The 25,511-nt window shown below is 42.3% G+C and overlaps 1 protein-coding gene across 7 annotated transcripts; it reads left to right on the top strand.

The window, feature by feature from the left end:
* The first annotated feature begins 4,563 nt into the window (after positions 1–4,563).
* On the top strand, positions 4,564–25,029 carry LOC121629702 (spindlin-Z). 7 transcript variants are annotated; one of them, XM_041969427.1, is made up of 8 exons: positions 4,564–4,735; positions 6,758–6,852; positions 10,006–10,112; positions 17,178–17,226; positions 17,301–17,421; positions 17,538–17,655; positions 24,127–24,360; positions 24,460–25,029. In XM_041969427.1, the coding sequence occupies exons 3-8, from the start codon at positions 10,073–10,075 to the stop codon at positions 24,657–24,659; spliced, it is 762 nt and encodes a 253-aa protein (XP_041825361.1). In that variant the 5' UTR covers positions 4,564–4,735; positions 6,758–6,852; positions 10,006–10,072; the 3' UTR covers positions 24,660–25,029. The 7 variants fall into 7 exon arrangements, with proteins under 7 accessions (XP_041825361.1, XP_041825360.1, XP_041825365.1 ...); XM_041969426.1 differs by having other exon boundaries at positions 4,564–4,784; XM_041969431.1 differs by having other exon boundaries at positions 4,564–4,784; positions 10,006–10,131.
* Positions 25,030–25,511: the final 482 nt, after the last annotated feature.

The following is a 25,511-nucleotide window of genomic DNA, read 5'->3' as shown; positions in this document are numbered from 1 at the left end:
TAATCCTGCAGATGTTCACAGAATGGATGTTGTCATCATGTGGATGTTCTCATCATGTGGTTGATCTCCACATGTGGATGTTCTCATCATGTGGATGTTCTCATCATGTGGATGTTCTCATCCTGCAGATGTTCACAGCATGGATGTTGTCATCATGTGGATGTTCTCATCATGTGGATGCTCTCATCATGTGATTGATCTCCACATGTGGATGTTCTCATCATGTGGATGTTCTCATCCTGCAGATGTTCACAGCATGGATGTTCTCATCATGTGGATGTTCTCCACATGTGGATGTTCTCATCATGTGGATGTTCTCATCCTGCAGATGTTCACAGCATAGATGTCCTCAGCATGTGGATGTTCTCCACATGTGGATGTTCTCATCCTGCAGATGTTCACAGCATGGATGTTGTCAACATGTGGATGTTCTCATCATGTGGATGTTCTCATCATGTGGATGTTCTCATCCTGCAGATGTTCACAGCATAGATGTCCTCAGCATGTGGATGTTCTCCACATGTGGATGTTCTCATCCTGCAGATGTTCACAGCATGGATGTTGTCATCATGTGGATGTTCTCATCATGTGGATGTTCTCATCATGTGGATGTTCTCATCCTGCAGATGTTCACAGCATGGATGTTCTCATCATGTGGATGTTCTCATCATGTGGATGTTCTCATCCTGCAGATGTTCACAGCATGGATGTTGTCATCATGTGGATGTTCTCATCATGTGGATGCTCTCATCATGTGGTTGATCTCCACATGTGGATGTTCTCATCCTGCAGATGTTCACAGCATGGATGTTCTCATCATGTGGATGTTCTCCACATGTGGATGTTCTCATCATGTGGATGTTCTCATCCTGCAGATGTTCACAGCATAGATGTCCTCAGCATGTGGATGTTCTCCACATGTGGATGTTCTCATCCTGCAGATGTTCATAGCATGGATGTTGTCATCATGTGGGTGTTCTCATCCTGCAGATGTTCACAGCATAGATGTCCTCAGCATGTGGATGTTCTCCACATGTGGATGTTCTCATCCTGCAGATGTTCACAGCATGGATGTTGTCATCATGTGGATGTTCTCATCATGTGGTTGATGTCCACCTGTGGATGTTCTCATCATGTGGATGTTCTCATCCTGCAGATGTTCACAGCATGGATATTCTCATCATGTGGATGTTGTCATCATGTGGATGTTCTCATCCTGCAGATGTTCACAGCATGGATGTTCTCATCATGTGGATGTTCTCATCATGTGGATGTTCTAATCCTGCAGATGTTCACAGCATGGATGTTGTCATCGTGTGGATGTTCTCATCATGTGGATGCTCTCATCATGTGGTTGATCTCCACATGTGGATGTTCTCATCATGTAGATGTTCTCATCATGTGGATGTTCTCATCCTGCAGATGTTCACAGCATGGATGTTGTCATCATGTGGATGTTCTCATCATGTGGATGCTCTCATCATGTGGTTGATCTCCACATGTGGATGTTCTCATCATGTGGATGTTCTCATCATGTGGATGTTCTCATCCTGCAGATGTTCACAGCATGGATGTTCTCATCATGTGGATGTTCTCATCATGTGGATGTTCTCATCCTGCAGATGTTCACAGCATAGATGTCCTCAGCATGTGGATGTTCTCCACATGTGGATGTTCTCATCCTGCAGATGTTCACAGCATAGATGTTCTCAGCATGTGGATGTTTCCATCCTGCAGATGTTCATAGCATGGATGTTGTCATCATGTGGATGTTCTCATCATGTGGATGTTCTCATCCTGCAGATGTTCACAGCATGGATATTCTCATCATGTGGATGTTGTCATCATGTGGATGTTCTCATCCTGCAGATGTTCACAGCATGGATGTTCTCATCATGTGGATGTTCTCATCATGTGGATGTTCTAATCCTGCAGATGTTCACAGCATGGATGTTGTCATCGTGTGGATGTTCTCATCATGTGGATGCTCTCATCATGTGGTTGATCTCCACATGTGGATGTTCTCATCATGTAGATGTTCTCATCATGTGGATGTTCTCATCCTGCAGATGTTCACAGCATGGATGTTGTCATCATGTGGATGTTCTCATCATGTGGATGCTCTCATCATGTGGTTGATCTCCACATGTGGATGTTCTCATCATGTGGATGTTCTCATCATGTGGATGTTCTCATCCTGCAGATGTTCACAGCATAGATGTCCTCAGCATGTGGATGTTCTCCACATGTGGATGTTCTCATCCTGCAGATGTTCACAGCATGGATGTTGTCATCATGTGGATGTTCTCATCATGTGGTTGATCTCCACATGTGGATGTTCTCATCATGTGGATGTTGTCATCCTGCAGATGTTCACAGCATAGATGTTCTCAGCATGTGGATGTTCTCCACATGTGGATGTTCCCATCCTGCAGATGTTCACAGCATGGATGTTGTCATCATGTGGATGTTCTCATCATGTGGATGCTCTCATCATGTGGTTGATCTCCACATGTGGATGTTCTCATCATGTGGATGTTCTCATCCTGCAGATGTTCACAGCATGGATGTTCTCATCATGTGGATGTTCTCATCATGTGGATGTTCTCATCCTGCAGATGTTCACAGCATAGATGTCCTCAGCATGTGGATGTTCTCCACATGTGGATGTTCTCATCCTGCAGATGTTCACAGCATAGATGTTCTCAGCATGTGGATGTTCTCCACATGTGGATGTTTCCATCCTGCAGATGTTCATAGCATGGATGTTGTCATCATGTGGATGTTCTCATCATGTGGATGTTCACAGCATACATGTCCTAAGCATGTGGATGTCCTCAGCATGTGGATGTTCCCACATGTGGATGTTCTGAGAAGAATTGTACAATATATATAAAGTAAGTGAGATGTCAAGGTACATGGAAATTTCTGTAAATGCAAAACTATTGTGGACAATTAATTTAACATTTTAGCGTCTCCAGTAACTCTGTAGATGTGCAGGTAACTGTGTGAAAAAGTCAGTTCATGTTAAGTTTTTTTTATATCTTGATGAGACTTTTCCATCTAGATCAATGTCAGAAGTTATTTTTCCACCAACCTTAAACAGAAGGTGCTTGGCTTAGTGACACCAGCCTGATTAAAATTAATGTAGTTTCAATTGTTTTCACTTTTTGTGGTGCAAGATATGTAAAATCTGAACTAAATTCAAATATTTATCATATATAATATCAGTGAGCAGAACCAACGATGGAAACTGAAAGTAAAGAAGACAAATACAAAACTTGAAAATTATGAAACTATAACTGCTCATGTTGTTATTAGTAAAAACACATAACATCCAGCTTAAGATCTTGAGGCTTTCAATTAAAGTCCACATACTTGTCTGATCATACACAGTTATCAATATTTTATATTTAAATCAGCTGATAGTGCCAAAAACATTTAAAGGGGTATTAATAATTGAAAAGTATATTGTTTTTATGAGAAGGACAGAAGACCGTATTCCTGTTTGAATATTGCACTTCATTTTATTTATAGCGTGCTGCACAGAGGAAGACAGGGTTAAAACACAGCCGATTTGTAGGTGCATTTTATTTTGAAAATGTTTAGCTTTTTCCTGCCCTTTGGTGGCGGTGTCCTGAGAGGAACCTGCACCTGAACGCCTCCAAAGTGGAGCTCTGCAGCCAGAAGTTCATGGCTCTCAGCAGGTCTCTCCTCTGCTCATTCGGAGTCTTTGATGAGGACGTCAGGGTTTCAGCAAAAATACCGGAAGTAAGACAGTCAAAATAAAAGCTGGTTAATTTGACTGTTTTTTAATTTCATTTTATTTAATTTTGATTCATTGTAAGCATTAAATTACAGAACGTAAATTCATAGCACCGTGTAATCATTGTTATGCTGTGTGGAAAAATATTAGACTTTATTTGAAGTTTAATCAGTTTTACACAATTAATAGGTTAATTTCATATAAATGAGAAAATAGATCAATATTAACTATTAATTATCAACATAAATCAGTATGGCTGGATTAATGAGATAACTTTACATAAATAAATAGCCTATATGAGTAAATACAAATGTTTGATGATTTAAATGTTTTTCTTCTTATTTTCTTTGGCTGGCTGACTGGCAACAATCCTACAGCAGTGTGTAACCAGGCTGGAGACCAGCGAGTGGAGGAGGTACCAGGATGTTGTAGTTTTAGTCCTTTCCAAAGCTGAATTTATAATTATATCTGTCTGTGCTGTACCATCAAAAACTGAATACATATCCCACATAGAAATCCCCCACCAAAAAAAAAGCCCCTCCTGCATGAGTTAATATCAGAAACCGGCAATTATGGTTTGGGAAGTTTTTAATTAGCTTATCTCACAAGTACAATTTCCTTCCAAATGTGGTTCTATTTAAATGGCAGTTAACTGCCTTTCCAAATGTATAAAAACATATTGTCAAGAAGCAACGAAATAATCCAACAAATGCCAACTTTTAATCTTTATTTTTAGTTATGTACGTGTGGGAACATGGGCGCTTTTATTGTGACATGTTTCACCGGACGTGAATCGTATTGCGGCTGCTAGCTTAACTTCCCGCGGTGAGATGGCCGTGAAGCGTCTCTGGTTCCTTGGAAGTGGAAACCGGCTCTCTGGGCAGACCGCAGGAGGCGAGAACCCATCGTTTTCCGCTTCGACCGTCATTCTTTATTTTTTATTTATTTTTTTTTTTAACAATATTCACGGTAAGACAGAAAGGAGCACGCGTCTCTCTGCTATGTAGCTAGTCAGAAGGTAAACAAGCTAAACCACACTGAGCGTTCGTTTTGTTAGTTACGTTCTCCCGCCTGGGGGGAGGGGCGGGGGAAGGCAGTGGCAGACCTGACCCAGTCCACGGTTGTCTCTCCGTGTCTGGGGCATTCCTTGCTTCCCAGCAGACCTACTATCGAGCAGCAGTGTTGTTCGGTGGTCTGAGGCCGGTACCCGCCCCTTTCTTTCCCCTCTGATTAGTTATTAATGGAGAGGAAGAAGGAAGGAAAATCCAGCAACATGGCTGACTCTGGCTCTGCAGAACCCGCTTCTTCTTTTAGTTAGACGATGGCTGTAAACTGGTATATTTACCTGAACCAGTCAGATGGCTGGCAGACCAGTAAGGGCTGAACAGGAAGATGTAAAAACCTGAATGTTTGAAGTGGAGCTCTGTTTGGCTCAGACTCATGAATCTGCTGCATCGTCTCGTTCAGATGCAGTAACAGAAGCAGGGACAGGTTAAAAGCTGATTTTAATGCTCCTCTGGGCCCCATCTGTCAATCAAGGGTGGTCCTGCAGGTAGGTGGATCCAGGTGAAACTAAGGCCCTCCTATAGAAACAAAATCTGAACCTCAAGCATCAGGAAGATGAGTTCTGAAGTAGCCTCGCCAGTTTTTGTTGGTACATGTATTATTTCGACACATCTGCAGCACATCTGGCCGTACACACCGAACAGAGCATCTGTAGTGTCTCAGAAAAATCACATGACCTTGGAGTGGGATGTTCCACATGGGTACTTTAGGTTTTTATTGAAGAGGTTTTAGTATCTATGCCAGAAAGACGAGTATCTGAATGAGTTGGGAGGATAAACGTGAATTATTAGAAAGGCTGCTAGCTGATGACGGCTTTTTAAAGGAGAAATCCAGCCTGTCCCAGACCATCCAGGAAGCTGTGGACAACATAAATAAAGCAGAACGGCCAGTAGAGGCTGAACAACGTTGAAATGCTGAGACATTCTACTATGTGATGGAAAGTCTGAGCTGGCGGTGAACGTTTTGGGGTTTGGACTTCAACATGTGTGAGAAACTACAGAACAATGTGGGCAGGCCGGGAGTTGATGTGATCCAGATGGAGGAGGAAGGCCGACTTCAGCATAGGAGTTTTCTACATCAGGACGGCGGTGTGTTCGGGGTCATGGTCTATACAGAGGAACAGGAAACTGGCCGGTGAGACTTCAGGGAGGAGAAGGTGGAGCATCAGTGGCCAAGACACCAAGTTTTGCTCCGTTTCTCTGTTTTCATGCTTTCAAGCTGCAGGTCGACGTCTCTGTCCCCCGCTGCTCCGCCCTCATGAGAGAAATGACTAATCATAAGTAGCTCAGGGCAACAGGAGGAAAATCAGCACCAGATGTAGCCAAACTGCAGAAAGTCTCTGCTCGTCGAGTCGATTCCTCTGCAGGTTGGCAGGAACGTCTGCTCCGCTGGAGGAAAATCTGTAGCAATTGGCGAACGCGGTGGTGCAGGAACGTGGTCTCTGCTGGAGCTGGGATTTTTTCTAGCCGCACATATGTTGGATATTCATGCAACGAGGGTATGGTTTGAAGCCTTAATGTTTTTTTTAAAGGCCCTGAGCAGTTAGAGGATCAGATGTGTTACATAACACCCCTGCAAATAAATAATCCATTCGCTCCACTGATCAATAATTAAAGTGTCATGCCGCCTTCGGCAGCAGCTGTTCAGTCGATTAAAACGTCCTTTATCCCTCTGAGAGAAACACCTGGAGTGCATGACGAGCTTTCAGGTGAACATTTCACCATCTTGGGTGGTTTCCATGCGGGAGGCTGCAGAGTGAAATCAGGCCTGTAGCAGTCTTCCAGACAGATGTCGCCCCCTGCTGCTCACACGCAGAAAACACAAGAGATTTGAAGTTTTTTTTATTTGTTTGAACATATAAAGATACCCCGGTGTTAATCTGTGAGCCCATATAAAACCTTTAAACTTTGTCTTTTACTGTTGCAGGTTAAATTTGGGTTTTGTCCAAGACGACTGAAGCTCGATTCCCAGAAACACAAGAGTGTGACATCTCATCAGCACTCCTGTTCGCTGGAGATCAGGTAACTGCTGCTAACCCTGCAGGCTTCTTTACTTCTTCATGTATATATGTAGAGTGACTTGATGGCTCCAGGTGTTTCTTACCAGGTAAGAACAGCAGAAAACTGAGCGATGTCCCCATCCAGCAGGATGCAGGTTCCAGCTTTGCTTTGTGGCTGCTGGTTCTGCAGGACTTTATCGTGCTGTGATTAACATGATGGTCCACGTTTAAAATGTCTCTGGATGATCCAGCTACACTGTCTCTCTGATGAGGTGGGGAAAAACCCACAAGTGTAGATTATTTTCTTTCTTTTATTTATTTTAGGGTACAAAGCTGATCCACTTCATCACATTTACTATGAGAAACAGTTCCTTATGAGAACATATTTGGAACAAACTTGCATATAATCGAGTAAGTGCCTCCGCTAATGTTTTTTTTTTATCATTTAGAAGTTTCACCCACATGGAATCAGGATCTCTGGAGCCTGAAGTGCTTTAAAAAAAAAAACAAAACGGAGTGGGTGCAGGCAGGAAATCAAATGTTATCAATTATTTAGTGTTAGATGACCTTAACTAAACATCAGAGGTCCGAGGGTAGTGGTGGGTGATATCGCCCAGATATGATTTCACAAAATATTTCTGAAAAATAATAATAACACAGATGATATTGATCTTTGGCCAAACAAGACGTCGCAGCCTAGACTTCCACCGTTTGCTGACTTGGCATCAGACATATAAGCGAAATAAAGCCCTGCTTGTAGATCCTGATGTCACTTACAGTTGTTTTACATGGATTTTATATATATATATAGATATATATATATATCTATATATATATATCCATGACTGAGACCAAGCTTTCTGACACTGGCAGCACATTTCTCTCTAGAATCCCTTGATAGTCTTGAGATTTCATTGTACCGGCACAGATTCAAGACACCCTGTACCAGATGCAGCAAAGCAGCCAGAACATAACAGAACCTCCTCCATGTTCCACAGTAGGGATGGTGTTCTTTTCTTCATATGCTTCGTTTCTCCGTCTGGAAACATAGTAACTTGGTAAAAAGTTCCATTTTTGTCTCATCTGTCCATAGGACATTCTCCCAGAAGCTTTGTGGCGTGTCAACATGTAGTTTGGCTTTTTTATGGTTTGTTTTTAACAATGGTTCCTCCTTGGTCGTCTCCCATTAAGTCTACTTTGGCTCAAACAACGACGGATGGTTCGATCTGACACTGATGTTCCTTCAGCCTGAAGTTCACCTTTAATCTCTTTAGAAGTTTTTCTGGGCTCTTTTGTTACCGTTCGTATTATCCGTCTGTTTGATTTGTCATCAGTTTTCCTCCTGCGGCCACGTCCAGGGAGGTTGGCTACAGTCCCATGGATCTTACATTTCTGAATAATATGTGCAGCTGTAGCCACAGGAACATCAAGCTGCTTGGAGATGGTCTTATAGCCTTTACCTTTAACATGCTGGTCTATAATTTTCTTTCTAATCTCCTGAGACAACTCTTTCCTTTGCTTCCTCTGGTCCATGTTGAGTGTGGTACACACCATGTCACCAAACAGCACAGTGACCACCTGTAGCCTATATATAGGCCCACTGACTGGTTACAAGCTTGTAGACACCTGTGATGCTAATTAGTGGACACACCTTGGATTAACACGTCCCTTTGGTCACATTTTTTTCAGTTTTTTCTAGGGGTACCATCATTTATGTCCAGGCCTGTTTCATGAGTTTATTTTTTAACTAATTATGTTGAAACATGGTTGAAAAGCAATGTTTGACTTTCATTGGTTAAATTTAATAGAATTTTTATTTATTATTACTTTTGTCAGATTCAAGTTATTTCTGTGACCATTGTGAGTTTTTCTTTCATTAACCGAAGGGAACCAACAATTTTGTGACCATGGAGGGCGATAGCATACATTTCTCTGCATGTGCGTCTTAGAAGACGAGTGAAGTCTTGAAAACTTGTATTTAAGTGTGAGTTTATTATAATGCAGGTACATTCTGATGGCGATCAGAAACTGTGACTTAGATCCTCCCTCTTATAGTCTGGACTCTAACATAATATCCCATATTGTGGACAGCTGTGAGAAAATCAGGAGGCTTCATAACAGGTGCAGGACCAGCCCAGATAAGCAGCTACACTCAGAAAAAACAGGCCTAAAAACCCCCAACTGATGCTATTTGCTAGAGACTTAACAGAAAAACCAGCCCAAAGTCACTGATCACAGGCAGATTTAGCAATTCTGCTGCCTTTCTGCGGCACAGCCGACTCTATCCCTGCTTTGTCTGATCTAGCTGGCAGTTTACCTGCAAGTAAAAGCACCACATATGATTTTATATTTTAACTCCAGATCCATGTGGGACATGTTCTGGGTCCGGATCCGGACCGTGGTCCCCTTGTTAGTGACCTCTGGTTTAAATGGTCTCAGTCTGTTCCAGTACAGTCCAGCATCATGGGGAAGGTTGCTGACCTGACAGCTGGGCAGAAACCATCACCTCCCTCCACCAGGAGGGAAAGCCTCAGCCGGCGACTCCAGAAGAAGCTGGATGCTCTCAAAGTGCTGCATCAAAGCTTCATTAGATATCTGAACCTTATGTATCTTTAAATATGTGTGCATGGTCAAGAAGACTTTCGCATTAGAAGAATGTACTAGATTCACAGGTTAACCTCTTTGCATTGAATCGTTCATTTTGACAGTCATATTAAAAAGTATTGGTATCAACGATAATAGCCCTTTATTGGTACCATGTCTTGCAGCATCGCTCACCACCAGCCTCAGAATGCTGACATAATAAATGTCACTGTGGCATAAAACAAGTCATGAACACTAAGTTGTAAAGTTATCTGGAGTTGTTTTTAGCAGCATTTTATGCTAATTCATAATTGCAGAAATGGTGGCTTCATGGAGAGGAAATCAGGGTGTGTTTGCTCTGAGGGTCCTCCTGTCTTCCATTGTGGGTTATAAGAGGATTCAAAGAATTTATCTAAATGAGGAAACATTATTTCTGTAGAAAGATTTTTTATTGGCGGGATTGTTGCAGAATATGAATAAAAAGATTTTTTCCCGCTGATTTTTATGCAGCTGGTAAAAAAAGTGTGTGGTAGATGGTAGAAACATATCTGAGATGGTTACATGTGCCCTTGTTTTGCCCTTGTTCTTTCAGACCTGGAGAGGTTTGCATTGTTGCCGCTTGGGTGGGCAGCATGGCTCCCCTGCCTGACTCCAGATGAATGAAGAGCACTCCGGGACACAGAGATACAGCTGATACAGGTCAGATACACTGATACAGGTCAGTAACAGCTGACACAGGTCAGATACACTGATACAGGTCAGTAACAGCTGATACAGATCAGTAACAGCTGATACAGGTCAGTAACAGCTGATACAGATCAGTAACAGCTGATACAGGTCAGTAACAGCTGATACAGATCAGTAACAGCTGACACAGGTCAGATACACTGATACAGGTCAGTAACAGCTGACACAGGTCAGATACACTGATACAGGTCAGTAACAGCTGATACAGATCAGTAACAGCTGATACAGGTCAGTAACAGCTGATACAGATCAGTAACAGCTGATACAGATCAGTAACAGCTGATACAGGTCAGTAACAGCTGATACAGATCAGTAACAGCTGATACAGGTCAGATACATTGATACAGATCAGATACACTGATACAGGTCAGTAACAGCTGATACAGGTCAGATACATTGATACAAGTCAGATACATTGATACAGGTCAGTAACAGCTGATACAGGTCAGTAACAGCTGATACAGGTCAGATACATTGATACAGATCAGATACACTGATACAGGTCAGTAACAGCTGATACAGGTCAGTAACAGCTGATACAGGTCAGTAACAGCTGATACAGGTCAGATACATTGATACAGGTCAGATACATTAATACAGGTACAGATACAGTTGAGACAGTTCAGACCCTGCTGACAGTAAGAGCTAAAGAATAATCTGCACTCTGCTTTTATAACAAGGATTTCAGTGAGTTTCCGGAGTAATTAGCACCCCAAATTTCCCTGAGTACTCTCCAAAGGGATTAATAAAGTATTTCTATTCTATTCTATTCTATTCTATTCTATACCTTGATGGCTAACCATACCGCAGCTTCAGCGTTTGCTGCTGTGTCCTCCTGTGTCTTTTAAGGCCCGTTATTACAGTTTCGTCATACATCGCCGCCCTCATACTTCTATACGTCTTGTATAGTTCTATGTGTAATATGTCAGTTCATACACAAGAGGGCAGTGTCGAGTTTAGAATTCATTTCCATGTTTTGACACCGGTTTTTGGCGGTAATGCGTTGCTATAAAGTTGTTTACAGCGGTCCAAAAACACAAAAAGAAGATGAAGCAGTTTTTCTTCTTCGTCTGCATCTTCTTTTTCTTCGGGTGCTTTTTATTTGGCGGTTATGTCATCTTCCTGTTCCTCTTCTTCTTCTTTGGTTTGTTCCTTTCGCTGGTTGTGTGTTAGCTCAGCACTGCCCCTGTAATTTCAGTGCTATTGCTCCATCTTCTGATGGAGTGACGGATAGCTAAGCCCCTGGAAAACGGACTAAATTACGCACATAACCGACACAGAAGACGGACAAAACTGTCTGTCAGTCTTTGTATCCATCCAGCACAAATGGACCTTTAGACTAAATGTCTCTGTTGACTCTTTTAGATGAGTCTCTGTATGTCTGTAGAAAGGTCGGTAGGTCTGCAAATCTCTGGTCAAATTTCAACTGATAAACATATTTTGCTAAAAGGTTAATGTTTTGTCACAGAGCTTCTCTGTAGATGTGAAATAATAGTAACTGAATGAGACGTTTCCTGTTCTTAGCTGGCAGGAGGCACCCGGTGTGGTCTTCTGCTGCATCCTGGTCCAGACAATGGTCCAGATGGTTGTGGGTGGAAATCCCAGTAAATACACAGACCAACAACCATGCGACGTTCAAAGTCCCTTAAATCCTCTTTCTTCCTCATTCTGATGCTCAGTTTGACCTTCAGCAAGTGGTCTTCACCACGTCTACATGACTACATGCTGCCATCTGATTGGTTGGTTAATGTTAACAAATCTGTTGAACTGATAAAGTGGCCAGCAAATGTGTGACTGCTGGAAATAATACAGCCTTATATTATAACAACCCTAATAATACAGCCTTATATTATAACAACCCTAATGCATGTGTGAAGACCAATGATCAAACCTCTCCAAGCTTCTGTTTGCAGAGAGGCACCAGACAGGGCTGCCCGCTTTCTCCATCACTCTTTGCTATTTTTATTGAACCCCTAGCTGCTGCCATAAGACAAAATAAAGAGATTAAAGGAATCCATGCCAAAAATATAGAACACAAGATAAGTCTTTATGCTGATGATGTATTACTTTTCCTCCAGAACTCACAGACATCTCTGCCCCAGACAATCACACTTATTAACACATTCTCATCAATATTTGACTACTCTATTAACTGGTCTAAGACTATTATTATGCCCATCAACTGTGACCTACAAAACACACCCAATACTACAATACAGTCTGGAAACATTAGATATCTAGGCATAAACATTTCCCCCAGGTTATCAGAACTAACAAAGCTAAATTATGTCCAGCTACTTAAAACAGAAGAGGATGATCTCTCATGGTGGAGGCACTTACCCATATCACTCATGGTGAGGGTTGCCACAGTTAAAATGATGGTTCTATCTAAAGTAAACTACCTGTTTTCAATGATACCCACTAAACCATCCTCCACCTGGTTTAAGTCACTGGACTCACATAGATCCAAATTTTTATGGAAAAACAAGTCATCACGTATCAGTCTAAAAACTTTACAACAGACTAAAGATAGAAGTTCATTGGAGCTACCCAACTTTAATCATGTTTTCTTAGCTAACAAGCTGCAGTATATCTCCAAATGGCTTAAACCTAGCAGTCTGGATGAATCATGGTTAGATGTAGAGCAAGCATTGTGTGAGAATCTGTTTATCTCTGACCTGCCATTCATCAGCTCAACCATCAAAACACATCAGTGTTTTAAAAGCATCAATATCAGTTCCTCTTTAGTGGCCTGCTTTAATGCTACCTATCAGGGCGGCAGAATTCATGAATCTCAATGCCCCAAAGCTATTATCAAAAACATATAGACTGTTATCTAAACTAGAAGACTCAATCTGTCTTCCAACTTCAAAATGGGAGGGTCACTTATCCAGTAACTTTAATAAAGATAAATGGTCACAAATATGTTTAAACACCTTTAAAATGACTAAGAATTCAAATATGCAACTAATACAATTCAAAATTCTGCATAGATCTCATTATACAGGACAAAGGATGTTCAGGATGGGTCTGTCACAATCAAACATCTGCACACACTGCAATGAAAACACACCTGACAACTATCTCCATGCCTTGTGGTCCTGCACACCTGTCCGCAGGTTCTGGCTTCAGGTATGTGTGGACATGTCAACATGGTTTAAATGTAATATTCCTACAATCCCCGCACTATGTCTTCTAGGTGACTTGGGTGACATTAATATGGCAATTAACCCTGCACACATGATACGCACAGCATTATGCATTGCAAAGAAAACTATCCTTGTGAACTGGAAAAACAAAAATAAGCTGTGTATTCAGCTGTTTAGGAATCTCTTAGCTGACCACATCAGTAGTGAGACAATGTCTGCCTCCTCAAAGAACTATTTAGCTGAATCTCATTCCCTCTGGTCCCCTGTTCTTAGTTCTATCACTTAGTGTAGGTGGAGGACTGTGACCTCGTTGCTATGGGGGTTTGGGAAATGGCCGGGAGTGACTGGTGGTTGCGGGTTCTTTGTGGTTGCCCGTGGTGCGGGACCGGGCTGCTCTGCAGTGGGGGTGGCTCTGGGTCAGGCCTCGTCGGGGGCTGTGGGGGCCAGCGGTTGGAGTTGCCTCGTGGCGGTGGGTGAGGCCACTGGTGGCGCCTGGGTTGGTGGGCGTCGGTCCTGGGCCGTGCATGAAGGTGTGTGCATGTGTTTCTGTGTGTGGTTGGGGCGGGGTTAAGTGCACTTGTGAGGGGGGGCTTGGGGGTGGTGGGCCGTGGGTCTGCCGCTGTGGGTCACTGGGGTGGTCAAGATGGATTTGTGATGGCGTACATGTCCCGCTACACAGTGAGTCGGTGTGTAAGGCAAAACTCGGCTGCAGCATCACGCAGCGACCCAGAAGAAAACGATGTGAAAAGCCAAGATGAACCCTGCACCTCTACAATACAGACGTGGACAAAATTGTTGGTTCCCTTCAGTTAATGAAAGAAAGACTCACATAGACCACAGAAATAACTTGAATCTGACAAAAGTAATAACAAATAAAAATCCTATGAAAATTAACCAATGAAGTCAGACGTTGCTTTTCAACCATGTTTCAACGGAATTATTTAAAAAATAAACTCATGAAACAGGCCTGGACAAAAATGATGTTTAACTTAAGTTTAACTTAATATTTAGTTGAACAACCTTTTGAGGCAACCACTGCAATCCAATGATTCCTGTAACTGTCAATGAGACTTCTGCACCTCTCAGCAGGTATTTTGGCCACTCCTCATAAGCAAACTGCTCCAGTTGTCTCAGGTTTGAAGGAGCCTTTTCCAGACGCCATGTTTCAGCTCCTTCCAAAGATGCTCAATAGGATTTAGGTCAGGGCTCATAGAAGCCACTTTAGAATAGTCCATGTTTTCGTCTTAGCCATTCTTGGTGTTTTTAGCTGTGTTTTGGGTCTTTGTCCTGTTGTAAGACCCATGACCTGCGACTGAGACCAAGCTTTCTGACACTGGCAGCACATTTCTCTCTAGAATCCTTGATAGTCTTGAGATTTCATTGTACCTGCACAGATTTTTTTTTTTTTTTTTGTATCTCAACACTGGGCCCTTAGGCCCAGTGTGGTGATGCCTTTTTTTTCTCCCCAGCCACATCTTATTCCCCCAATGTTATATTTTCCTTCTATATCTACTCTAATACATAGGCGCGCTGTAAGTGGCTGCTGCCTCAGTATGCCTGTTCCTGTTGTGTCTACATGTTGTTGCTGTCTAGTCTCGGACGGGTTGTACTGGAAACAAATTTCGTTGTACCTGTGTTCTGCACTGTGTATAATGACAAATAAAAAATATTCTTCTTCAGATTCCAGACACCCTGTACCAGATGCAGCAAAGCAGCCAGAACATAACAGAACCTCCTCCATGTTCCACAGTAGGGATGGTGTTCTTTTCTTCATATGCTTCGTTTCTCCATCTGGAAACATAGTAACTTGGTAAAAAGTTCCATTTTTGTCTCATCTGTCCATAGGACATTCTCCCAGAAGCTTTGTGGCGTGTCAACATGTAGTTTGGCTTTTTTATGGTTTGTTTTTAACAATGGTTCCTCCTTGGTCGTCTCCCATTAAGTCCACTTTGGCTCAAACAAGGACGGATGCTGCGATCTGACACTGATGTTCCTTCAGCTTGAAGTTCACCTTTAATCTCTTTAGAAGTTTTTCTGGGCTCTTTTGTTACCGTTCGTATTATCCGTCTCTTTGATTTGTCATCAGTTTTCCTCCTGCGGCCACGTCCAGGGAGGTTGGCTACAGTCCCATGGATCTTACATTTCTGAATAATATGTGCAGCTGTAGCCACAGGAACATCAAGCTGCTTGGAGATGTTCTTATAGCCTTTACCTTTAACATGCTGGTCTATAATTTTCTTTCTAATCTCCTGAGACAACTATTTCTTTGCTTCCTCTGGTCCATGTTGAGTGTGGTACACACCATGTCACCAAACAGCACAGTGACTACCTGCAGCCTATATATAGGCCCACTGACTGGTTACAAGCTTGTAGACACCTGTGATGCTAATTAGTGGACACACCTTGGATTAACACGTCCCTTTGGTCACATTTTTTTCAGTTTTTTCTAGGGGTACCATCATTTATGTCCAGGCCTGTTTCATGAGTTTATTTTTTAAATAATTCTGTTGAAACATGGTTGAAAAACAACGTCTGACTTTCACTGGTTAAATTTCATAGAATTTTTATTTATTATTACTTTTGTCAGATTCAAGTTATTTCTGTGACCATTGTGAGTTTTTCTCTCATTAACCGAAGGGAACCAACAATTTTGTCCACGTGTGTATGTGCAAAGCAGACAGTGGTGGAAGATTAAATATTTGGTGCATCTAGATGTTGTTTCCTTATTTGTGCCGATAAAGTAAAAAGAAGCCTCCATGAAACAGCAGCGGATCATTTTCCAGACGACTGCACTGAGAGGAGATGCTCAGCATGGTTTCTGGAGATCAGTAGCATCAGGAGCTCATTCTCTGTTCATCAGGATACATCCTTCATTTTTTCTGATCATAGTCTGATCAACCTATACAACACACAGATATAAAACACACCATCAGCCCTCTGACATTACAGCTCACCTGTAATTATCTGCAGAGGTGATTCTGGAGTCTCTGGGGCCTCTGCAACATTTCCTCCAACCAGCGTTTATTACCCTTTGATTAGATTTTATATTAATAACAATAACAGTTTTAATATCTTTATAGGATTGTTGCTAATATATTAAATTGCTCAAACCCAACTTTTGGATTTTCTTTGGCAACTCCCACTATTGTTCTACTTTATTATTTTCAATTTTCATTAATTAAACAGGAGCGATGTGATTGAACATGGTTCCAGTACGGAGCATTAAACTATATGCTCAGGCCTGGATAATGACTCTTTGGGATTATATTTACAGCTTACAGGACATAAATAAATAAATGCAGTTTTGCAGAACATAAAGCCGACTGGACACATGGAAATTTAATATAAACTCCGCCTGCAGACACACAGCTGACTTTTATTATCTTTAGAAGTGATTATCTAAATCTCTCACCAACAAATTCTAACTTAACTTTTTTATCTTGACAATTTAACTGCACACAGCTTTCATTTGTTAACTAAAGAAGGCGAACAATATAAGTTTTTATTTTCAGCCTTGCGACGGCCAGGAACTCAACCTGAGGACAGACGGAGCTACATGAGCTTCTTTATCTCCACTACTGACCGCTGTCTGCAGCTTCTCTTTTTGCTCGGCCTGTTTTTCTTCTTTTTGATAAACTCGCTCTCCCCCGTCCGTTTACATGAGACACGCCGCTACTTGCAGCCAGGGTTCCACCTCCGTCATTGCTAGCTCTCCACATGGGCGTGGCTCTGCAGCAAGTCAGAGGTGTTCCATAAAGCGACGGTCAGCCAGAACCGATCAGCCGGCTGCGCAGCCTGTTAGCATGTTAAAACGTGTTAAAGCTGCTGTTTGCGGAATATTTAGTGAATATGCATTATGTCTCCTCAGGGCATGCAGGTGTTTCTGCAAACATGATGAAGAAAAAAAATCCACACAAGTAAGTAAACGCTGCATCTCACGGCTACTAGAACTGGTTTAGCGACTGAAACTGGGCTTTACGTCTCTGCAAAGGAAGCATAAGAGCAGCAAGGTTCTGTCGCCGCCGCAGCACAACCTTGTCGGCTGCCGCATCCAGCACGTCTGGAAGGAAGGAGGAGGTCATGTGGTGTGGAAAGGAACAGTCCTGGACCAGGTAAACGGAGGCTGGGGATGACTCGCTTTCCTGCTCGTAGCGGATTTAACTGCTTTTACTGTTGAAAGAAGCTCCGGAAGAAAAAAACCTAGTTTCAAATGTTTTGCATTCATCAGGTGCCAGTGAACCCGTCACTCTATCTGATAAAGTATGATGGATTCGACTGCGTTTATGGTCTGGAGCTTCATAAAGACGAGAGGGTTCAGGGGTTGGAGGTGCTGCCGGACAGACTGGGTAAGGCTGGGAACTTGGATATCTGGAGGGATGCATCAAGGAGGATTAAGCTGGTCTGTTCATGGGAAAAGCCAAACTTCATCTGCAGATTTAGTGTAAAAAGATGTGAATAAAGTCATTCAAGCGGAGTGATGTTGCACCATAAGACACTAAAACAGATTCATCTGTTGGTTATTTCTTATATTAACTGATATTTATAATGCGATGCCAGACTGAAAGAGTTTAATAACTAGCAGTCAGGCTAATTGATAACAGATTGGCAATATAAAGTATAGAGAGAGTATCCCAGGAAGCCGCAGTTCATTTCCAGAACCAAAGTCAGGAACAAATTTACTTCAGTTCTGAAACGGCTGGAACGCTGTGTAAAATGTAATAAACCAGAATCCCATCAGGTCATGTTCTACTCCCAGCAGCAGATCAGCAACACATCAGATGATGAAACTGAGACGTTTCACCATGAGGTGGAAAATCTGAGCTGATGAAGGTGAAAGGTGTGGACTGCAGGCAGGCCAGTTCAGCAGCCGGACTCTTCTCCTGTGAAGCCATGCTGCTGTGATGGATGCAGGATGTGGTTCAGCATCGTCTTGCTGAAATCTGCAAGGTCTTCCCTGAAAGAGACGTTGTCTGGATGGGAGCAGATGTTGCTCTAAAACCTCCATGTACTTTTCAGCATTGATGGAGCTTCACAGATGTGGAAGCTGCCCACGCCATAGGCACTAATGCAGCCCCATCCCATCAGAGATGCAGCTTTTCACCTGTCCACTGATAACAAGCTGGATGCTCCCTCTCCTCTTTAGTCTGCAGGACACGCCGTCCATGCTTTCCACAAACTAGTTCACATCTTCATCCAGGTTTCCACTTTGCCTCAGACCATTTTAAATGAGCTTTGGTCCAGAGAAGACGGAAGAAGCTGGTTCTGGATCCTCTTCACATCTGGCTTCTTCTCTGCATGATGGAGCTTTAACCTGCATTTGTGGGTTTCAGGGTGAACTGTGTTCACAGACAGTGGTTTCTGGAAGTCTTCCTGAGTCCATGCAGTGGTTTCCAGTAGAGAATCATGTCTGCTTTTAATGCAGAACATCACCAGCATCCAGCCTTGTCCCCAGCACACAGAGATTCCTTCTGATTCTCTGAATCTTCTGATGATATGCTACACTGTAGATGGAGGATCTTCAAAGTCTGAGGAACATTTTCTGAAATTGTTCCACAGTTTTAGATCCAGTTTGTCTCAGATTGGTGAAGCTCTGTCCATCTTTCCATCTGAGAGACTCTGCCTCTCTGAAATGCTCCTTTTATACCAGTCATGTTACTGACCTGTTGCCAGGTAACCTGGTTTGTTGTCCAATGCTCCTCCAGGTGTTTCTGGTTTGTACCAGGTACTTTTCCAGCCTTTTGTTGCTCCTGTTCCAACTTTTTCCATCAGATTCACGATCAGCTCATATTTTCATCTCATGGTGAAATGTCCCCGTTTCATCCTCTGATGTGTTGGAGATCTTCTACTGGGGATAAAATGTGACCTGATGAGATTCTATATATCACTGAATTCTGTTTTTGTTTACATTTTGAACAGCATCCAACTGTTTTGGAACTGCTGTTGGTTAGTTGTTCCTACATCCCATCGTTGGGCTTTATATACAGTAGTAGCGGTTTAAAAGTTCCCCTGTTTCCATGATGGGTCCTTGACTGGTTCTTGACTGGTCCTTGACTGGTCCTTGACTGATCCTTGGCCGATCCTTCACAGGTCTGTGGGGGTAATGTAATCCCCCGCAATGACGTCGTCAGCGAGGCTCTGCCCCTAAGCAGCCCAAGTAAAAAAACAGCTGCAATCCCTCTTTTGTCCACGGGGAGGAGCAGTGATTTGATCTTGCTGCTCTCTAAACAGTTTATAATGAGCTGTGTCGCTCATTTGTTGCATTTTTGCCAACATTTAAAAAATGATTTGATTTGAAAATGGCGTCAAATAAATGTATCAAAAAAGCCGACATGTGTAGCTAATGGTGTTATGAGGCAAAGCACAACCTCCTCAAGTCGGCTAAGTGGTGAATGTCACTAGCAGCGAGCTTTCTAAACATCCCGAGGAGCGCTGCCAGCGGTCATTTGACTGCAACGTAAGTTATTCACAGTGGGGGTTGATACAGCTGCTGCATAACTGAATATTGACAAAATCATAACGTAATATCGGCAGGTAAAAATAACATAATACTGATAATGTGTAAAGCAGGGATCACAAAAGTCCGGACCCAGCCCAACCTATATTCTGAATTAGGCCTCAAAGTGCTATTATCCTAAGTAGATAAGTAAATAAATGGTTTATACTGTGAAATGAAGTGTCCCTGGATTTTATTCATAGCGATCTAGTGATAAAACGTGATAAAACGTCATACAGCTGTGTCTCAGTGGTGGGACAGCCGCCTGCCTGCTGTCTGAAGCAAGCACATGGGCAAAGGCTGGTAGGAATGACAGGAACCAGCAGCCTATCAGCACACAGGGTTTGTGATCTTACAGCCAATCAGAAGCAGAGTAGGGCGGCCATTTATTACAACTCCATAGCCGTGATATACGACAGTTTGGCTGAGAAAGAGTCTCCCTGAGCGGCTCTGTGGAAGTTTAGACGTGCTAAACTGCTCGTAAATATTGATGTGTTTACTTTTCCAAACAAGTAAGCAGGTAAAACTATAGACAACAACTATATAATAAAAGTCCTAAAATACCAGGTTCAGCCGTTTAGTTTTTAATACACTATAAGCATGGTAGCGTGACTGGCGGTCATCAAAAGACCGCTGGCGGCGCTTCCAGTGTTTAACACTAGAAAACCCAGAGATTTCTTATCCCTCTACCATGCCCAGAGTACAACCAAAAGGCTGCCCGGTTTGAAATTAACAATTCAATGGCCAACAATTAGCACCTTTACATTTGTAAACACAGCCATTACCTGCCGTTAGCTGTTCAAGCATACTCCTTGGGGGGAGGAGTGTGCTTGAAAAGAGCCTTGTGGACTGTGCTGTATAGTTTCACTCACCACAAACGGTATTTGTGCTTTTGACCATTTCTCACATTTTCATGTACCCTTTATTGAGCATTGGTCATGTGAGTTTTCATCGTCATCACACTATTGTACGCCCAGCTTGCTTTCAAGTGAGAGATTATCACGTTTCTGTTTCCACAAAGGCAAGAAGGAAAGCATAATCAAGTATTTCAAATGAGAGATAATTACATTCCTTTTGACCTGGGAACAGAAAAGCAAAATCAATTTAATGTTCCTCACTTCCTAATATGGTGCAACAAGGTTCACAGTCCTCAATGTTTTTAGTAAAAAAAAAAAAAAAATTAAAAAACACCTTACTAACAGGGTGGAATGGAACATAACAGAGTGGAACAGAATATAACAGGGTGGAAAATATTTGTTCCCAATTCCAAATAAAAACGCTTCAATGGCCAGATGATCAGCAATGAATAAAGATATTTCTACAGTGATCCAGATTTTTTGTTTGTTGTTTTTTTTGTTTTACATTTTAGATTTTGTAAGAGATGGGTGTGTTTTAACAACAGCAGTTTTATCCGTGACTTTAATCGATAATTATTATCATTATCCAGTGTATAAAAATGTTGGTGTAAAAACGCCAAAGATAGATAAGCATGATGCTGAACTTCGTGGTCTTAGCTCCTGGTTTGGTGTGTCTTGTTCTGTTTATTATCATTCTGAAAGGTATACCAAGTTGAATGCAGCCCACAACTTGAACAAAGGCTAAATTCCTCAACATTCGCACTTGCTCCATAAAATTACCATCTCCAAGGCTCCTCCACCACCACTTTGACTATGGATTGATAAGTAAATGAGCCGCAGTTTTGTAATTGTTGCATTGTCAAAACAGTTCTGTTAGTGTTGTCACACAAAATTCAGTAGACTAGTTGGTCCCTATGCAGTGAATTTACATGTTATTACAAAAATACACAATAATAAAATAGGCAAGTGGCAAGATTAGAATAATGTTATAAGTTCTGCGCAAAGACTCCTTTTTCGTTTTCCAAAACAAAACTGACATAAACAATCTTGAAAAAAATGTGCACGTAGGCTATGAGGAAAGAATGAATGCAATGAAGTAGGGACTGGTTGAATAAACACGGTTTAACTGGACGCCTAAGCGAGCGCGTTGCAGGATGGCTCCAGATTTTATTGTCAAATGGTTCCAGGTCAACCAAGTCCGAACTGCTTAGAGCAGAGTCCTGCACGGTTCCGTTTTGCTACGCATACCTGCTCTAACCCGTTAGAATGACTCCCGAACCCGACTCGTCACCAATGTATTTATTCCATTTAAATCCGAACCAGACTGATGTTTAACCCGCGACCTGAGCCATTAACGCATCATTGCCATGCTGCACCGCTGCTCCTGCTTTCAAGTCTTCTTTTCCATTATTATAGCCTATTGTTGTTTTATCATTGTGTTAATCTAAAACACATAGATAGCCTATGAATGTTTATTTTAAGCTTGCTCAACATTTTTAAAACAGCTTTATATTCCTCTGACTGAACCATTTCAGAGTGAAGACTAAACCAGACCAGTGTGTTTTATTTTGCCACTGAGAGGGTATTTATAATAGGCTACTCGGAGATTGCTGTGCTTTAACAAAATGTAATCCACCTTTCCTGGCAGCAGCTGTGTTCTCCGTTCCTGGACTACAAATCCGGCGGCAGAAAACTCTGCTGCGCAAATACCAGCGTAAAATAAACTTTCATATATTTTCTCTGTGTTGTTGTAGTATATTCAGATGATAAAACAACAATATAATAAAAAAGAAGACTTGGAAGGAGGAACAGCGGTGCAGTAGGCTATGGCACACGTTAACGTTAAAAAGCACACTGCTTGTTGTAAATACTTGGTTTATGCTTTAAGAGGTAAATATTTTGGTTAACATGTTGAAGAAATATCGTTGTTTCTTTTTTCATCTCTTGCTATGCTATTGAATTTGGCAACATTAACATGGAAATTCACTGCATTAGGACCGACTAGCCTACTGAATTTCTGGTAGCATGACAACACAAACTGGACTCGTTTGACCACTCTTACCCAATGTGCAACAATCACAAAACTGGGTCACTTGTTCAGCTGCCTCATTGCGGCTCATTTACGTATCAATCCACAGTCAAAGTGGTGGTGGAGGAGCCTAAGAGATGGTAATTTTCTGGAGCAGGTGCGAATGTTGAAGAAGGCGCATGTTCAAGTTGGGGGCTGCATACAGTACCTTTTGGAATGGTAATCAGAGCGTGTTGGGGAATAGCCCACCTGGAGGGGTGACGTAATCGGGATTCCCGGCGAGCAGGAAGTCGCAGCACAGCGAGTGTTGGATGTCCCCCCGCGATTAGACACATTGAAGTGGAAGAAATTATCTCCGATCCTGCGTGGGGCTTTTATCTGTCGCCCTGTCTTCTTATGGAGGTGAAATAAATAATATGAGAATAAAATAACCCTTCCTAGCTACCTCAAACAGATTCTGTGTTGCTTGATCCAAATCTGATTTGTCTATGTTAATAATGCTAATATTAAAAGATTAATCAGTATGATAAATACATCCTATTGAGAATAGAGCTAGGGGCTGTGATCCAGTATTTGAAAGGTTTTATTAACCTACTAGCATTCATTTCTGAATAAAACAATTGGCAGCGCACAAGCATGTTACAATTTCACATTCCACGTCAAACGATGATTATGTATTAAGTTTTATGCATTTTTATGAATTGTGACTGGCCATCAGAGGTGCTTTGAGTGGCGCCTCTGCCGGTCAGTGTAAATTCAGATAAAATCTGACAGACTACGGGCGATGAGAAGTCTGTGAGAGAAGCGCCATCTTCTGGGTCTACCCTATATTACAAGGAATGGGTGGAGTTTGATTAAAACATCGACACTCCCAGGAGAAGGAGGGGGCCTCTCTGGCGGCTGGAAGTTGGAAGGCAGCTGGCTGGAACTGGAATGGAACTGGGCTGGAAGCCGGCAGGTATTCGGCTGGCTTTCAGCTTGGATGGGAACTTTTAAACCGCTACTACTGTAGATGTGACCCTAAAAAGGAGAAAATAAAACCTGGAAAAGCTGAATAGTTTTTTCTCATATTAACATTAACCTGAGTGTAAGAAGTTCATGGTCGTATAATACAGTGCTACATTAATTAAACAGGGTAGAAATATAACGATTAAAATGGTATTAACATTAGCTGCTGCAGTGCTAAGGTTAGCATTAGCCTCAGGCAGAGTAGAGCCACCTATCCTCAGATGTTTGGGAAAAATGACTACTTATTTAAGGCAAAAAGACTTAAAAAAAAAAAAAGAAAATCAGCCAAATTTTTCTTCACCGAGGCAACGACCTAAAGACCAAGTGCTAAGTTGTAGCTTCACCATGCTAACGCCACACTTCCTACAAGACAAAGGCATAGACGCCTGGAGACATCAGTATTTCAGTGTTTTGTTTTTCTTCTTTGCAGCTAAATCCCGTCTGGCGGATGTCAGCCTGGCAGACGCCATGATCGGGAAAGCAGTGGAACATATGTTCGAGACGGACAAGGGTCCGAAGGAGGAGTGGAGGGGGATGGTGTTGGCCCGAGCGCCCATCATGACCACCTGGTTCTATATCACCTATGAGAAAGACCCTGTCCTGTACATGTACCAGCTGCTGGACGACTATAAGGAGGGAGACCTTCGTATTATGCCTGACTCCAGTGAGTGAAGTAAAAGTTCTCCTTATTAACACCAGAGTAACACCAGAAACGTCTGCTTGTCTTTGCTAGCGCCCTAACATCTTATTTGCCTCTACGCAGACGACGGCATCCCAGCCGAGAGGGAACCTGGCGAAGTGGTGGACAGCCTGGTGGGTAAACAGGTGGAGTACGCCAAAGAGGACGGCGGCAAACGAACTGGCATGGTAATACACCAGGTGGAGGCCAAGCCGTCCGTCTACTTCATTAAGTTTGATGACGACTTTCTCATTTACGTCTACGACCTGGTCAAAACGTCGTAAGGCTGTGGACTTCCCCAAGCCCCGCCCACAGACTAAAGACTCAGAAAAGACATTTTCCTGGATGGAAACAGTTGTTTCAAGAATTTACTCGTTTTTGTTTTCAGGAATGAGAAGAAAGAAAAAAAGAAAAGTTATTTTCATGTTAACTTTTATTGGTCCACATTTATAACCTTCATGGATAACGCAGAGGTGTCTGGGATGTTGGAGAAACTAGGAAAAGATTGTTGGAAAGGCAGCCTTGTGTTGGAGCGCAGAGGTTTTATCTTCTCATTCTCCTAATGACACCAGTAGGATAAAGAGATGCTGATTAATTCAGACCTCATTGAGCAGATTACCAGCAGCCACCTGTTAATAAAAACCCAGAAACATATTGGACGTTTACAGAGAAATCTCCCTTCTTTCTTTTTCTTTTGGCCTGACCAGAAGAAAGAAACGAGCCTGCAGCTTTTCTGCAGGACGAAGAGTAAATTCAGCGTTTTTAGAAAAGAAAAAGGGGAAACCAAAAGAAACTGTGGGAGTTATGGACTGGAACTGCGATGACTTTACAGCAGTGTCAACCATAACTTCCATGTATCAGTTAGTCAGAAACAGCTTTTCAGATGTGGGGAGGCCCATTTCTGCACTAAGAACAGCCCAAAGACATGTTTAAACTGGTTGGTTAAGGTTGGTTAGTGCTTCCCTTTCATTAAACCAGCCAGGGTTGTGTAATACATGGTTGGTTAGTCTGATTAGTCACCTTTCCAACCACATAGAACTGAGAAGGATGGAGCTTACCAGGCAAGAGGCCAGCATGAGGAGGAGGAGATACCAGCTTCTCCAGCTTTTGAGGACACCCTGGGCTTAGCCTGGGGA

The sequence above is a fragment of the Melanotaenia boesemani genome, chromosome 19 (assembly GCF_017639745.1).
Source record: "Melanotaenia boesemani isolate fMelBoe1 chromosome 19, fMelBoe1.pri, whole genome shotgun sequence".
Lineage (NCBI taxonomy): Eukaryota > Metazoa > Chordata > Actinopteri > Atheriniformes > Melanotaeniidae > Melanotaenia > Melanotaenia boesemani.
This window is presented reverse-complemented; position numbering and strand designations above follow the sequence as displayed.